At 43.9% G+C, this 17,946-nt stretch overlaps 1 protein-coding gene across 5 annotated transcripts in view; it reads right to left on the reverse strand.

The window, feature by feature from the left end:
• Gab1 (GRB2 associated binding protein 1) overlaps positions 1-17,946 on the reverse strand; it is an 85,118-nt gene that overhangs the window by 60,361 nt on the left and 6,811 nt on the right. The window contains exon 1 of one of the 5 annotated variants that reach the window (XM_048333704.1): positions 9,936-10,168. The exons of the other annotated variants lie outside the window; for them this stretch is intronic. Within the exon in view, the coding sequence (XP_048189661.1) occupies positions 9,936-9,965 (30 nt within the window). The 5' untranslated portion in view covers positions 9,966-10,168. Of the gene's footprint in view, positions 1-9,935; positions 10,169-17,946 lie in introns of those variants that run through there. 5 annotated transcript variants of the gene reach the window in all.

Genomic DNA, 17,946 nt, shown 5'->3' on the forward strand with positions numbered 1-17,946 from the left:
ACAGAGTCAGGGTAGGGAGGGAGGCCAAATGTTTACTGGATTTCAAGTGCTGTGTTAACTTATTCTGGTACCATTTCTGATAAAAAAAAAAAAGGATCTGTTATCGAATGAGGACAGAATCTGGCTTCATTTCTTGATCATGTGGGGATAAAATGAAGAAATGTGAAATGGGCGACAATTAACTGTTCACAGTTATTGGCAATGCTATCCTCTAAGCGGACACATGACTGACACGCTGTCATCTGAAGGAATGGCCCATTGCCATTTTACTTTCATAATTACTCAATTATATTAATCATACAGATGAAGCTTAAGAATCTGCTGGATGTTGCTAATGACATCAAGTTAGAAGAAAGGGATATTAATATAGAATAATGCACAGATGACAATGAGTTGACACCTTCAAAACCATGGACTATCAATATTATCTTCCAGACATTTCCAAGCAACCTACAGATGTGGCTGAAAACACCACCCTAGAATCAAAGCCCTCTAAAAGTGGTCTACAAACGGGCCCGCTGACTGGAACTGGCCCAGCTCTCATCTAAACGCACCTTCTCACTTCAGGTTGCTTAGGCACGGCTTGAACACCGACCCTCGGCCCTTCCTTGCATGTATGCAGAATTTATTGTCATCTGTTTTTATAATGCTCCAATGGTGGTTGGAATTTACTCCTTTGGAAGGGAAAAGGCAAAAGCAAATATTTGCCAACCATATCCAAATAACTACATACCAACCTATCTTATATCAAAGGGAAAGACAACTGCTCCAAGCTCTCCACACATTTTCCTCAGCTGATCAACATATGCTCAAGCTCTTTCCATTTTACACTGAGATTTTATTCATGAAAAAGCAGAGTTCCCTTTCCAAAGACACTGGCAACACCTCCACTCAATGGGTCCAATTCAACCAACACTTATTGGATTCCAAACACGTGCCACATAAACAGATCACTCCCTTAACAAGGTAGCCATCTTCCTTAACTCCTGAGATACACTCTGTACATGTCAACTACAAAACAAAAGGAAACAATAACCCGATGTTACAGCTCCTCTCTCTTGACACCGGGTGATTCATTTCATTTAGGAGCTTAGAAACGATTGATGGATCGCTAGCTATTTGCAAGGCTCTTTCTGGCAACAATAGCAATGCCCCTCTCCTGTAAATGAGAATCTGAAATGAGAGACGAGTATGTAAAGAATCAAAAGCCTGGCACCAGTGGTTCACACCTGTAATCCCAGCTACTCAGGAGAATGAGATATGAGGATCATGGTTCCAAGCCAGCCCATGCAGGAAAGTCTGTGAGAATCTTATTTCCAATTAAATAACAGAAAAAACTGGAAGTGGCGCTGTGGCTCAAGTGATGGAGCACTAGCTTTCAGCAAAAGGAGCTCAGGGACAACACCCAGGCCCAGAGTTCAAGCCTCAGGACTAGCAAAAAAAAAAAAGCTCATTATTATCAAAAATAAACTTGATAACAGAACCACATATGACAAGGAAAACAGGCTAATGAATATACCAATTCAAAAGACAAAGAACTACTAAGTCTTGTGACTAGAAATGACCCCGAGGACTCTTTCATAAGTTCAATTCTTAATTAAAAGGAAAGCTGACTGCGACCTCTCCAGGATAGAGTCTCTATTTTCCTTACGTGTGAATCCTTTTACAAAGCGCCCAATCTGCCAGGCACTCACTCTAAAAATACGCTGGAAATAACTACCAATGTTTTGCTGGATGAATGAAATTCATTTTCCTGAAATCATTTATAATCTCAGAAGGAAAGCCTTCTGGCTCAGGGTCCTTCTGCAAAGAAATGGCTCCTTGTTCGTTTCTGTATCGGCAGTGAATACAAGCCGGAATGGAAGAACCTTTCCCAACGAATGGAAAGGTTGTCATCCACAAGTTTGCATGCAATTGACTCAGCTGAACTCCCAAGGCCTTTTCCCACAGCAGCAATGCTGTGTGCTGCCGTTCCCTTCTCCCGCGAACCCACAAAAGCTTTCCCAAGTATATAATTCTGGCAGGCACAAACCACCACCCAGAAAAGAGCTCCACGCAGGAATGCGCTCAGCAACCCTCTGTGGGAACGCTCTTCTGGCTGCTGCCTAGAAGACAAGGGGGGCCCCTTCACCATTACACACTGGGTGATGCTCAGAAGCAGAGAGAGAGATGATGGCTCCCTCCCAGGACGCCTCTTCAGCACCAAGCAACATGGAGTGGCAACTCAGTAGGGATCCTAACCAACATGACTTCTGTTGTATTGGGGGGTCGACTGGGGCTTGAACTCAGGTGCTCTGCTTCCTTGCTCAAGTCCGCCGCTCTACCACTTGGGCCCTATCTCCACTTCCGGCTGGTTTATTGCAGAGAAGAGTCTCTGAGATTTGTTGGCCCAAGCTGGATTCAAATTAGGATCTTCAGGTCTCAGCTAGAATTACTGTCATGAGCCACCAGTGCCCCGGCTCAACCGGGGTTTCCAGCCTCCTAATGGGGAAGAAAAACGCGGAAGGGTCAGAAAGGAGAGGAGACGGGGCGATGGCTGAGAGGGGAAGGGACAGCGAGAGCAGAAAAGGAAAAGAAGACCGGCAAAAACGAAAAGTGTAAAGACAAAATGGCACGTAGCTATCGAGTTTAAAAACGCAGACTAGGGAGAGTTTTCATCACTGTACACTGCACTGATTTACAGACACAGGAACCAGTCCCAGAACACACCGTCCACTACACAACCACACACGGGGCTTCCTGCTTTGCTTTCCCTGCTCCGGCCCCTTGCCCACCTTCCCCCGCTCTGATTCCTGGAAGCACCAGGCTCTTCCGCTCTCCTAACAGCTCCCTAAGCCTACTTTTCCTCCTACCAAGTAAAATCACTCAACCCTTGGCTGGCTCCTGGCCTGGCCACGAAAGTAGTGATTTGTTAGGTCCTATCATCTCTCCTTCTGGAAAAGCTGGCCTGCACCCAAAGGATCCAGGGACCCAGAATCCACAGAACTGGCCCCAGCCACACTGCAGGACCTTGGATCACAGGCGCCCAGCTCTGTTCTTTTTTTTTAACCTTTTTACTCCATTCCACCACCCGCACACATTGCAAGGAGACTTATGTGAATCTTCGGGGCTGTCAACATCTATCTGCACTTCTCTTCCTCTGTTTGGAGAAACCCTTAATCCCATGACTAACAGAAGCTGAAAACTCTGCACAAGTACTTTTGCAGTCGTCTCCCCGAGCAAAGGGCAAGCACACAGTCAGGATCAGGGCCCCACCCAGTAAATCTACCTCGGATCTTAAATAGCAAGCACTTCCAAGAGCGAGTGTGAGAAGCCAGGGGCAGCGAGCAGCGTTTCCAAGGGGAGTGGCAGGGCGCTCGGTGGCGCTCGGTGGCTCTCGTCACAGCTGTGAGCCATTCACCTGGGCCAGTCCTGCTGCACAGTTCCTGTTGGACAAGTTTCCCAGAGAGGTGCTCGGCTTTCCCAGAGAAACGAAAGCTACCTAACATCCCTAACAAACTCCCTCCCTGATGAACGTAGCCCAAGATTCCTGTTGCTTACAACTCAACACTCTGACTGATGAGCCAAGGCGGGTAACATTTTATTGCTTTCGGTCAAAGGCCACCGAGAGATTTACACAGCACACCTGCCCTGCAGCAAATCGTCCTGGTCAGAGCCAGGGAGATCTGGAGCCGGAATCATGGCTGTACAAGAATGAGAGGGTGCGTGCACCTCCACGCAGCACGGCGTGTCTCAGATCTCAAGTCCCGGGCTAACTGGACCTATACAGTGAGAATTTTGTCTAAGCCAGGTACGGTGGCTCACACCTGTAATCCTAGCTCCTCAGAAGCTGAGATCTGAGGATTGTGGTTCGAAGTTAGGCCCCACAGGAAAATTGGTGCTACTCCTACCACTAATTAACTATATAAGAGCTGGATGCAGAAACTGTGAGCTAATTTTTAAAAACAAAAGCAAAGTGTGTAGTTATAGGGCTGGACACTTGGCTCAAGTGGTAGAGAGCCTGTCTCACAAATTATGTGCTTACTTCCTGGCATGTCTGAAGGCTTCTTACTCTACAAGAAGTCCAGATCGAAGAAACTTTTTCTTGGCTGAGGCTGGAACTCGAGACCTCACACATGTTCCGCTGAGCTCCGGCCCAGCCCAAGGGCTCCAACTGTGAACTCCCTGCTTAACCATGCCCAAAGCAATGGTGATGCACTCAACAAGGCTGAAGAATCATCTGCTTGAGTTGGTCTGATAGAGAAATCTTTTTAAAAAAATGTATTATGGGGCCTAATGGTAGAGTACCTGCCTAGCATGCATGAAGCCCTGGGTTCAATTCCTCAGTACCACATACGTAGAAAAAGCCAGAAGTGGTGCTGTGGCTCAAGTGGTAAAGCGCTAGTCATAACCAAAAAAGGAAGCCAGGAATAGTCTGCAGGCCTTGAGTTCAAGCCCCAGGACTGGCAAAAAAAAAAAAAAAAAAAAAAAAAAAAGATGTATTATGGAAGGTAAGAGCAGCTCATGATGGCAAAATGTAATTTCTGAAACTGGAAATAAGCCCTCCTACTTCATCTCTAGTTAGAATTGAATTGATCTTTCTCTTTGAGTAATCTGATTTGGGTCACCACAGGTAAGGCATTTGATTCCTCCTGGTCACTATAACTAAATTGCCCATGTTAAATTTTCCCTTTATTACCAATAACATTTGCCAGATATTTTTTTAAAAGCCTTTTCAGTAAGACTCAAATTGCTACAAGAAGTCACATGAATAACAAAATTTTGGCACATGAGAACATTCTTAACGGCAAGCAGCAGGATTCTGAGAAGAAACAACTTGCAAGAAAACTTTTTTTTTTTTTTCAGTGTGGTAGGGAGAAGGTTTGGGGAAAACAGAACTTACAGGAACAAAAAAGAGCTTCTAATTCCAGTTATATGTCCTCTTTTTTATGGTTGTTGCTGCTACTAAATATTCAACTAGCATTCCTTATCCTAATTCTAATTTTGTTTTCCATTTAGTCATTTGGCGGTGTCTATAAAGCCTAACACTTATTCACTGAAGGATTGAAGATATTTTAACCTTTAATTCAAGAACAAAAAGTTACAACAGGTAAAAAACAAAGTGAGGGGGTGGGGGTGGGGGTTAATCTTTAGCCAGGCACCAATGGCTCAACCCCATAATTCTAGCTACTCATCAGGCTGAGATCTGAGGATCATGTTTTGAAGCCAGCTAGAGCAGGAAAATCTGTAAGAGGCCTATCTGCAATTAACCAGTGAACGCCAGAAGTGGAAGTGTAGCTCTGGCAGAACCCCAGCCTCAAGCCAAAGAGCTGAGGGACAGCATCCAGGCCCCCCGAGCCAGAACAAAAAAAAAGATAGGCTTTAACCTTAAGCAGTAAAAGCAAATTTAAACAGGAAAAACAATGTAAACTAAATCAGAATCAAAGGAATATGGGGGGGAGAAGCCCCAATTCTTGAATTCTGCTTTTTTAATTGATCTGATCTATACAAGCCTACCCTCTCCTTTATTATCTGAGAGCAAACCCAGAGTGGTAGAACTCAGGGGTTTTTTGTTTGTGTGGTTTTGTTTGTTTGTTTGTTTGTTTGTGATGAACTCAGGGCCTGAGCACTGTCTCTGAGCTTCTTTTGCTCAAGGCTAGCATTCTTACCACTGAGTCACAGCACCATTTCTGCCTTTTTGTGAGTGGTTCATTGGAGATAGGAGTCTCACACTTTCCGGCCCAGGTTGGCTTTAAAGCTCTATCCTCAGATCTCAGCCTCCTGAGTAGCCAGGATTACAGGCGTGAGCCACCAATGCCAGGCAACTCTCCTGTTTTGTGTTTGTTTTTTTAAAACCAGGATTTACCCAAGTTATATCACCTGCACAAGAGCATACAGTTTTAGCCATTTCCTCTCCTGGTCTCTAAAAACATGACATGAAAAAGTGCTCAAAAAGTTCAAGCTGCCTGCAACCTGTCTAACCTATAGAAATGTGACCGTCTTTAGGATGTTTCAAACTGAGTGAATCACAATGGGGGGAGCAGACGCCAGCTAAGCTGAGATCTCCTAAATGAGGGTTCCCTGGCTGAAGACATGTGTAACTCCCCTCCCCGCAGAGCAGAACATAGCAGAAGAGTTCTTGGGGTAACTGGCCTTCACCATCAGGAACTCCTGCAGAGATCAGAGGCCTGGGATGAGAAGAGGGAGTTGGGAAAGAGTTCATCTCCCCCTGGACTCCCACTGGCTCTAAAGACACAGCCAGCAGGGAGCAGGCTAGGAAGCTGGTACCAGGCAGCCACTCCAAAGGGCATCAGAAAGCACAGGAAAATGTCCGCTAGACAGTCGGACTTCACGGGGCAGCTTCACTGTGGGCACAGATAGATGAAAATGGTTCTACTGGTTTTTGTTTATTGACTTGCCTATGTCCACACGTCACTAGTGGACATCTGTGAGGTTCAGGCCTGCTGGTGTCACATGGAAGGAATGGTCAGCTGACCAAGAGTCACTAGAGTCCTGTTGATCTCCAGTTACTCACAGAAACACAGAACTAGAAGGAAGGGGGAGAGGCCTCTGGGACCGGTTGACTAGAGCCCTTTGGTCTCCTCCAGGATTGTTGAACTTCTCAGGCCATGTAAAATGTTATCACAAGCTGGAGCAGTTTACAACCAACCTACCAAACAGGACGAGCCAGTCTGGATTATACAATCTGTAAATAAGCCAAGAAGCTAGGGAGGGAACCCAAGAGCAGAACAAGCTAGAACAAGGACTCCATGAGCTCAACTCACTCCACCTGAAGACAGCCCCTGTTCACAGTTCCCTCGTGCCGCTTTCTCAGCAGCGAAAACATGCCAAGTATAAAGCCAAGAGAAAAGTTACAAGTGTCTCCACAAAGACCAACCCCTGGGTCACTCAAATCATTCAAAGGGACAGGAAAGTCAGCATTTGAGCTTCATTTCGTCGTTTCCTTCTTAAAATCGGGTATGCCTACTAACTAACTCCCATTCAGGCTGATGATATTAATGCACTCTAAAGAGATTATCAGTCGTTAGGATCTCCTAGCCTTCACTCATGCTATCAGCTTCAACGTGGGCCACGAGCCAGAGCTCAAGTTTCACTTGTGTTGTTTTACAGCCTGAATAAATTGTTTTAGTTTCGTGCGTGTACTTGTTGGAAAAATACATTTCGTATCTACCACCTTCGTGGATAGTTAAAAGACATAGCCAGTAAGGAGTCTGGTAACATTCTACAAGTGTTCCTATAACTCAACAAACTGACCCAAAAGAGAAGCTCCACAAATGACATCTTAAACATTTCAGAATAAAAAAAGCAGACTGTTGAAATGATATTCGAAGGCACTCATTAGACTACATTGTTCCCTGAGGGTTACAGTGGCCTGTAACTTTTTTTCCTTTAGATAGTCTGCTATAAATCAACTGGAGAAAACAATTCATGAACCCCCCCCCTCAAAATACTAAAAGTGTGTTTGCACAATTAGTGAAGGGGAGATGGCGGTCATGTAACTATATAGATCACACTACTGATGATATAAGTAAACCACTGAAGTCCAATAAACGAGATGACATCTAATAACTCAAGAATTTATTACATGCAAACATAGCTGACTTATATAAATATAATGCTGGGTTTGGTTTATTATATACCAGAGCAGGGGTTTTTTTCCTAGAAAAAAAAAAATCAAGTTTGTTCTTTCCAGTGGTTGACACTGCTTATATTTTTTAAATATAGGCATTCGACATTTAAAGGACATGCTGAATTGAAACCCCTTTGTGCAACTAAAGATAATCAAAAATAAATAGTCTTGAGAATCACTTCTGTCCTAAAATGATGATAATGATGGTGGTAGTGGTGGTGGTGGTGGTAGTACATGAATGTAAAGGACGGATCAGTGGGACGAGTGGATACCCAGAGATGATGAGGTAGAAAGTTCATTATATATATATATATATATATATCATATATTATATTATATACAGCACAGCCACGCACCAGTGGCTCACACCTGTAATCCTAGCTACTCAGAAGGCTGAGATCTGAGGACCATGGTTTGAAGCCAGCCTGGGCAGGAAAGTCCATGACGCTCTTAGCTCCAATGAACCACCAAAAAGCCAAAAGGGGAGACGTGGCTCAATGACAGAATGCCAGCCTTGAGAGACAAAAACCTCAGGCATAGAGCCCAGGCCCCCGAGTTCAAAGCTACAGGGACCAGCACGCGTGCGCGCGCACACACACACACACACACACACACACACACAGAAAAGCTTCTACTGACATGCTGAATTGAAACTCCTTTGTACAATTACCTAAAGGCATTTTTAAAACTTGAATGTTAAAAAAAATAAGATAACTTGAAAACTCCAACTCCCACTCCTCCTTCCTGCCTCCATCTCACCGGGCGCTACCTATGGCCACGTCCTGCGTGGCTCCAAAGTCTCTGACCCAAGGGGGAGAGCGGATGTCATCGGCTGACGTCATCCCAAGGAGCAAGCAAGACGGCTGGGGTGCGGCTCAGCGGTGAGCACCTGCCTGGCACACCAAGGTGCTGGGTCTGACCCCCAGCCCCCAGAAATGAACAGAGCAGACTGCAACCACCCCTCCACGCCACGGCTCACACCCGCCCCGCACCACCACGAACCAGGAGGGAGGGAGTTTGAAAAGGCTTCCTGGTGATTCTGATGCTCCCTGACCTCCACCATCAATACCTCCCACCACGCAGGCACACACACACACACGCACACACACATACACACACACACACACACACACACGCACACACACAGAGCTGGACACGGCTGGCTCATGTCTGTAATCCTGCTCAGGAAGCTGAGATGTGAGCATCTGGGCAGAAAAGTCCGTGAGACTCTAATCTCCGGTTAATCACCAAAAAGCTAGACTTGGAGCTGTGGGCTCAAGCGATAGAATGCCAGCCTCGCACAAAAATGCTAATAAGCAAGAGCAAGAGGCCCTGAGTTCAAACCCCAGTCCTGGCACAAAACAAGCAAACAACCACCAAAACCAACCTGTATATGAACATATAGGAGAAGGCTTCCTTTCAACTGTCCCCAGGGTGCCCAGTTCTAGAACCCAAAGATGCAGCCCTGGTCAGTCGTGTGTCAATGACAAGTCAGGAAAATATCTCTGGACAGAGAGACACGGGTAGATCCCTGCCACTAACTGCCCATCCTGTGCCAGCATGGGCATTCCCAAACTACACCCACAAGAGATCGTCCAGCGAGGAGAACCTGCGGACCCATTCCACACACAGCAACGCCAACTCACCGGAACAGATCACCACAGGCGTTTCCAAGACAGCTCCCATCATACTCTCTTTAGACATATATATATCTGCTTTAAAAAACAGAAAAGATCCAAAACGTCTACAGAATTAAACATGAAAATTGGGTGGGATTTTTGTGTGTGTGTGTGTGTTCTTTTTGGGGGGAGGGAAGTATCCTCAACAGCATCTTCTAAAAATCTCTCTGCTCCAAGAAAAAGAAAATTCAAAGTAAAATGATTACAGACTCAAATCTCTGCACTCCTCAAGAAGTCCCACTGCTCACCTGGCGGCTCTCCAAGGGCTTAGCTTAGCTGGCAACGGCTCAAATACAGTTATTCAAACTATGCTAATGAGGGCCAGAGCGAGGCCCGCCTCCCTCCCTCCCTCCCTCCCTTCCTAAGAACTGAACTGGTACAGGTTAAAATAGGCGTTGCCAAACACTTGCTAAGTGAGATTACTAACTGCTGGCTGAACAACTGCCAATTTAAAAGCAGCAGCATTCGAGGAGAATGGCTTTGCTCAAGTGTATGTAGTATTTAAAAATGGATACGGATTTTTGATTGAATGTTCAAGTCACCGGCATATTCCTCTCCGGGTGTATAAACAAGCATTCATGCTTTACATTCTTTCCAAGTCCCTTAAAGATTCCAGCCCACGTTACCAGGAAGGTCTCCAGACTTCTGGAAATCATCTTCCAAAGAAATAGTGTTCATCCCGCAGAGGCAGAATTGGCCAAGGTACAGGTAAAGAATGACAGGGACCCAAGCAGAGCTGCTGCTTCTCAGCCAACCGTCCTCTCTTTGGCCTTTTGAGTACACAGTAAAATCACCAAACAATGACTTGCTCATCTCTAGTCTGTCCACATTCCAAAATATCTCAGGATTTCCCCATCTTCTCTCTCTCTCTCTCCTCTCTCTCTCTCCCCCCCTCCTTACCTCCCTCCCTCCCTCTCTCTCTCCTTCCTTCCTCCCTCCTTCTCTCTCTCTCCCTCCTTCTACTCCCCCTCCCAAAGGCTTGTCCACACAAACATTCCAGACATAGTCTGAATTTCAGAGCTCAGGCCATGCAGCTTTCCCTGCAAGAGCACAAGCACTGGATCCAAACAAAAAAATCCCCCAAGTAACCCCCAAACCACCAACCAACCCTTCCTCGTGCAGAGACCCGGGAGCCAGTAACCAACTGAAAACACCAAAGGGGAGTTGGAAGGCAGGCAGGAACGGGATTACACACTTACCACAGTGACTCACGTTCATATGCTCAAGATTAAACAGAGCACCTGAATCAAGGCCGAGGAAAGAATTCTCCCTCGGGGTCAGAAAGGGGTGTGGGGTTTCCGAGTGTGCACTTCAGGAGGCTCCTCGGTGTGGATCAGGTGAGCAAAACTCACACAATTCACTTCCTGCTCTGGTGAGGTGGGGACCTGGCACCTTCCAGAAAGGTGTCAGGGCAAAGCCTTTCCCCTTCCCCCACTAGACTCTGCACAAACGCAGACAGACACAAGAGAGAGAGAAGACAGAGACAGACGGAGAGGGAGAGGCCGGGTCACTCGGCCTGGACTTCCTGCCACTAAAACAGGATCCTAAGAAGATGGGGAAATCCTGCTCACACAGGGCGAGAAAGCTCGGCTTTGTTGTGTGGTGGCCGGTAGCTTTTTGTGTGTGGTTTTTTGTTTTGTTTTGTTTTGTTTTATTTTAACCACAGCTGAAAAGAAGAAGAGGTAAACTGAGAGGAATGCCTGCCTCCTCTCAGAGGGGTTGGCCCACTGCACTGCATGGGGTTGAATTTTAGAAGTCTCAGCATCAGACAGAAGGTGGAGAGAAGGAACAGGGAACAGGCTGGGTATCGCCCCGGAAGGGTCACTGTGAAGCTCCATCCTACTCCTGCCTCTATCTTGGACTCAGAGCATATTCTAGGCTTGATCAAGTTCCCAACGGGACCCGCTTTTCTCATTAAGAATAAAAAGAAAGCCACACAGGGGAGTGGATGCCAGTTAGTTATCCCGGCACTTGGGAGGCTGGGGCAGGAGGATCTATTGTTGAAGGCTGAATTGCACAAGGAGTTCAAGCCAAGCAGGCCTCAAAGTGACATCTTGTCTCAAACAAACGAATAACAGAAGGAGCAATAATTGTTTTTTCTCCTTTCATCGTGATACGAAAAACTGGCCATCATATGCCTTGATTATTTTTCTTTTCCTGTGTGCTTCAATGAACATGTCAAAGCTGAAGAAAATGTATTCATTTTCTGTTTAAAAAATACACAAGCAATCCTATGTGAAAATAGACAAGAATGCTATTAAGGCTTAAACTTATCTGAAAGAGGAAAAATATTTCAATATCCACATTCCAATTTTCCTTAGTAAGAACACAGATTTTCAACAAGTAACTAACATTTCAGGCTGGAGCCCCAAACACAGTTATTTTTTTTTAATTAGAAAAAAAAGTATCTTTTAGTTAATTAAAAGTCAATGTAATAAGCAAGCAGAAGTTAAAGATTTAAATATGATAGATATGCAAAAAAAAAAGTCCTAAAATGAAAATAGTCAAATTTTGCAGTCATAGTATATAGTCATTGTGAATTTTAGGCCAAACTACATATAGTTTCTACTCAAATACAAGTAAATGTAAAATATATCATTTTCTTTTAAAACTGGCTAGGTGTCATAGTCATGTGATTCTTCTAAACTAAGGCATTAACTCATGCAAAGGGCAACAAATTTGCTTCCTTAACATTTTATAATTTTTTTTTCCTACAGGCTAAACAGGAAATTGGGAGTTAAAATACTTCCACTAACAATTTATAGGCAGTTTTTTTTTCTTTTTTAGGTTGTACTTAAAATACTTAAAGAACCTAAGAACATTTAAACTTGTTTCTCGTCAGGTCAGTCAACATTCACTGAAAAAAAAAATCTATCACTTATATTAAATAGTATATGGATTAGAATATATCCCAGGCCAAGAAAAAAAAAAATGTGTGTGTGTGTGTGTGTGTGTGTGTGTGTGTGTGTGTAGTTAAGAATATAAAAAGTTAACAAGAAGAGTTATGACAAGTATGGTTTAAACACACACACACACACACACACACACACACACAGAGACAGAGACAGAGACAGAGAGACAGAGACAGAGAGCAAGGGAATAAGATCACCTGAGAGAAGAAAGCAAGGCCTGCTGGCAGGGTAGAAGTCAGGCAGGAGTCCAGCCCTCCTCGGTTCCAGAATGGATGAAAGAAGCCGGCTCTGGGTGGCCACCAGCCACAGATGCAACCACAGCCCTTCTTTGCTTCAGAAGCAAAGTGTGATCTACTAACCAAACTCACTGGGTCTCTAGCTGCAATGATGGGTGTGGCCGCTACTTCACCTAATGACACTAATGGTCCTCCACACTTAGGAAGCAGATAGGGAGATTCTAGGAGATCTGGGGGAGAGATGAGCAAGTGCTTCAGAGGCTAAAGTGTTCCAGAGTAAATAAACAAAAGAGAAGGGAGGGAAAGGGGGTAAGGGCCCAAGGGAGGGAGGGAGAAGGGTAAAAGGAAAGGGTAACACACCACTGTGGTGGGGGAAAATTCCCAAGGGCCGCCCCGGTGTCCCGAATGCTGGTTGGCAAATGAACAGACCGCTTTCCTGCAGAGACATGAGAAGGCAGGGAGGTCAATAGTTTAATAAAAGCTAGAGATACTCAGTATTTTTTCCTGGTTTTCCAAAATTATTTTTTATGATTGTTTGCTTTGGTCAAGATCACGCTGTAAGGAAATTGGATATAATGACTAAGTTTCCCTAAGGAAATGTTATGTCAAAAAAAAAAAAGCTTTCTAGAACAGAATTCAGTAGGTACATAGCTAGAAATAAATTTCTCTGCTGGGGCTAAATAACCATGTCCACCTGGGTTTCTAAAATAGAGTCTGTCTGTCTTGTTCTCTTAAGATATTTTACATTAAACACACACACACACACACACACACACACAGAGTTAAGAAAAACAAAGAGGACTTCACTTCTGTAGTCAAGCAAAACTACTTTGGTTCTCTTTTACAAATCAATCACATCTCAAAATTAACCGAAAGGTAGAACTAGCCAGACATGGGTAACGATAGCAATGGATGGGAGAGGGCAACGGAATTCTGAAGTATCCCAAGAAATCTAAACTCCACTTTAATAACAAGCTTATAGGTCGAATAACCAGAATAACCAGAACTTCTGGTGAAGAACTAATCCTCCTTCATCCTCTCCTCTTCATCTTGATTTGGGAAAGCACATTCTTTTCTTTTTTTTTAATCGATACTGACTTAATACCTTCTTTGACCAGTGTCTTTAAAACATGTTGATGAGGCACTTCCTTATAGCCTAACCTTTCTAAAATGTCTAACTTCCTGCCATCTTCTAAGTGCCTCCTTTCAGGGGTACAGATGGATGCCAATCTCAGCCAGAAAGCACTGCACACGCCTATCATATAACTATACAGTCCCTCATCCCACAGGAGAGAAGGAAGTGGCCTATCCGGAGTGTGGGTCCTTGCTTCCCTATGTCTATCATTCTAAGGATTTTCTTTCTTCTCCTTTTTCCTTCTAGGTCCAGGTCAGGATTTCCCCAAATGTAATTGAAAGACCACTGACCTCCTCATCAGAAGGGTCTATTTTAAACAATGCAAGTTTCAGAATCCCTACTCAGACTTGCTAAGAGAAAAAGAAGGAAAGAGGGAAGGAAGAAAGGAGGGAGGGAGGAAATACTAGAAGGAAATGAAAAGAAAATGAGAAACCTTTATTTTAGAAGGTGCTCACGAAGCACCCTGAAGTTTGATGGTCAGTATCCCAAACGAGAGGCAACAAGGACCCTACCAGCTCTACCTATCTTCTTCAGTCCTTCTGCGAGTAGAGGGTATAGTAGTGGTTCTCGTCTCCTTCCTTTTAACAGATGGAAAAGGCAAGGCAACGTGCAAATGAAGCCAAGGCGTCAGCAGAAATGCAGACTTGTCAGCCCAGCTCTGTGGCGACTGCCAATTACAGTAGCCAGACCTGCAAGGGGACTTGATTACATGTAATTTATAAAAAGTAAACAAGCTGGGCCGGCTTATGAACAATGAATGGTGATATTCCAGCCAAGAGGTAATAAAAAGCATGAATAAATGACTCAGCAAGCCCTCCACACATACCCCTCCCCCAGACAACAATAGGTTGTGCTCCAGCGAGCTCGGAGAACCAGACAGACGTGGCCAATCACACATGGCAAGAACCTTCCAGAAGCTCTAGTGTTCAAATGCTCAGCCACTGCCCAAGTCAGGAAGGCACGGAGGAGAAGCTGGAACAGAAAGCTGTTTGCTAGGCTCGGCTACAAGGAGATTTGCAGGTACGTAGAATGGTGGAAATGGCCTAGAGGAAAGCAATGGAAAAAGGAGCCTTCTATTCTCCATGAAGAAAGGAGGGCAGTGTTGCCTACAGGACCAGCTCCAAGGGGACTGGGAAATGGAGAAAAGGAAATCAAGTTTGGAGCCAGTTCCATTTCTGAAAATCAAATCCATCCTTTCATGTCCTGATAGAATGTCACCTGTCACCTTTGGGAAGACTTTCTCTTGGTGCTGAATTCTTCCAGAGCTCAGTCTCATGGGAATCACAACACACGCATGATCCTAGTGTCATACAAACTCTTGCGAGTGAATATAGCATTCCTTAGGTCAGTTTCTTAGGAATTCTCCACAGTGCCTAAGATCAGCCCTGGGACACGCTACTCCGACAGAGCAGCTGCATAAGTTATGTGACCCTGGACAAATCTATTAGTCTTCCTGAGGCTAGTTTTAAGTCCCTGTAAGATGGGGTTAGGCTCTTCTCAACTATTGGGGAAGGGCCTGTGTATAACTGGAAAATGGATATTCAATAGTTTATAATTCTAATGCAAATGATGTAACATAAGACTGGTTGAAGCTGGGTGCCAGTGGCTCATGTCTGTATTCCTAGCTACTCCCAGGAGGCTGAGATCTGAAGCTCATGGTTTGAAGCCAGGTTGGGTGAAATGGAAACCTGACATTTTCTCCAAGTAACTAGCAGAAAAAAAACCAAACAGAAGTGGAGGTGTGGCTCAAGTAACAGAGCACCAGCCTTGAGCAAAAACGCCAAGCAAGAGCTCAAGGCCCAGAGTTCAGGCCCTAGTACTGGCACACACGCGCATGTGTGCACGCGCATACGTGCATACACACAACTGTATGAAAAGCCAGAGGACACTTAATAAATGGAGAAGAATGGGTTGGAAAAGATTAACCTTTTAGAAGATAATTATAATTTTAGCTCAAAGATCTACAAACATTTGTTCATGCTGTTCAAGGTATCATTGCATTCAGACAAGGCACAAGTGCTATATTTGTCCTCTGGAAATTAATAGTTACAAACACCAAAGGACAATACCTACACATACTTACATACACACACACACACGCGCGCACACACACACACACACATTTCCGTTTTAGAGACAAATCACGGAAACAGAAAGATGGATGAGGCTCATTTGTTTCTCCTGTTTGAAGCATTACATATTGATAAATTTGACCCATGGTTACTTGATTCCTTAAAGAAAAAGAAGAAAAAAACCAAACCTGTCCACTTGACACAGTTTAATTTTGTGTACCTTTCTTGGGAGATACATGATTCCATGAAGATGATTCAGAAGGTTTTCGTTTTATGGATCACATCACTAGAAAGAAATTACCGTCCATAATATGTTGGACTCTTACCAGTTCAGGATTCCAGTTGGCTTTTTCTCAACACTTCAAACATCTGAACTTGAAATGGTCAGGGAGAACTTGTTAAACCCAGAGGCTCACACCTAACTTTGGGGTCAATTATAACTTTGCCAGAGGGTAAGGGGTTCAAATACCTCCCTAAAAGAATGAGCTCAGCTTTTTCCACCAAGCCCCACCCCACACCACTGGAATGCTAAATATGGAAAGTGGCATTTTACCAAGGCTCCTCTTCCAAAAGTTCAAGATGAAAGCTCTTCTCTAACCATCATTAAGGGTCATCCCTCCACACAGAAACACTTTATCTTGGCTCCCGAAGCACTAGGGGAATGTGTGATGGATTGGAGCTGAGAACACACACCAAGCATTTAATTCTTCAATCAGGTAGTCACCTTGGGGAGGAGTTCTGATATTCAGAAAGCGGCCTAACCACATTTCCCAATACAGTAGTAACCCCAAACTTCATTTCAGGAGAGAAAAACAATCCACATGAGATTCCCCATCGCCACATAAGACACAGCAATCTATGGGGCAGAATACTTACTTTTCTCTAAGTTATAAGTTAATAAATATAATTTTATAGCAACAAGTAAAACAGGTGTGTTACCTACCAAAAAAAATAATGACAACAAAAACAGGCTGAGTTCACAACTTCTCCTAATGGGATCACCTTACATTTCCATATCAGAGAAGACAGAACATGGTAGACTAGCCTGTGGCTCATGCCTGTAATCCTAGCTACTTACTCAAGGGGCTGAGATTTGAGAATGGCAGTTCAAAGCTAGCCTGGAGAGTAGAGTCTGTAAGACTCTTTACCTCCAGTTAACCATCAGAAAACTAGAAATTGAACCGAAACTCGGGTGGTAGAGAGCCTGCCTTGAGTAAAAAAAAAAAAAACCTAAGGGGCAGAACCCAGTCCTGAGTTCAAGCCCCAGTACTGACACCTTGAAAAAAAAAAATACTGTGGAATAGGCTCAGGATGTCAGTTCTAAGTAACAGAATTGATAACTGTGCGAGGAAACGTAATTTGGATTATAAAATTCTTGTTTTAAAAAAATTTCTTAAACAGTGAAAAAAAAACAGAAAAGAAAAGATAGAACTTCCTGACTAAAATTGCATTCAGGGAGGGGGGCATGAGGGACAAGGCAACAAACAGTACAAGAAATGTATCCAATGCCCAACGTATGATACTGTAACCTCTCTGTACATCAGTTTGATAATAAAAATTTGAGAAAAATAAATAAATAAAATAAAATTGCATTCATTTGCTTATTTCATGTATAATGGCTACCTATTCTAAGCAGTAATGGCAAATGGAACTTAGCCAGGCACCAAGAAAGTAAACAAAAGCTAGTATGACATGGCATTTTTCTCTGTTCTTCTGATCAAGACAACTCCTAACTCTCCCCTCTACGAAAAAGGAATTGTGATGCCAGTAAAGTAGATCTTATAAAACTGTTGTTGTTTTATAACAGCAGCTCAATGGCAAAGCGCTTGCCTAGCAAGTACAACGTCCTGGGTTCAATACCCAATACCTAAAAAGAAAAGACGAAAAAACCCACTACACTACATGACCTAAAACGAAAGAATTGTTTTTAAAAAAAGGAAAAGAAAAACAATGAACTGGATAGCTAGAGCAAAGTTTAGTATTTTTCTTCCTTAGGGGGGAAAAAAGACCTAAGATTTTTTACATTAAAAAAAGAAGTTTGGACTCTCAGTATATTGTTTAATTCACAGAACTATGTGGTTTATTTTCCTCCCCTTCTAGGTCACTGCTTTTTTAGAACACATAGCTTAAGAGAATGATCTAGGTGAAGTGAGAATTTAAAAAGCAGGGAAACAGAAAAGGAAAGGAAAAGAAAAGAAGACACCACCATAAGAAAAAACTGTTGATCAACTGAGAATTCTTTCCAGGATAGAAAGAAGGGGTGGGGGGGTGGGGGGGGAAAG

The sequence above is a fragment of the Perognathus longimembris genome, chromosome 24 (assembly GCF_023159225.1).
Source record: "Perognathus longimembris pacificus isolate PPM17 chromosome 24, ASM2315922v1, whole genome shotgun sequence".
Taxonomy (NCBI): domain Eukaryota; kingdom Metazoa; phylum Chordata; class Mammalia; order Rodentia; family Heteromyidae; genus Perognathus; species Perognathus longimembris.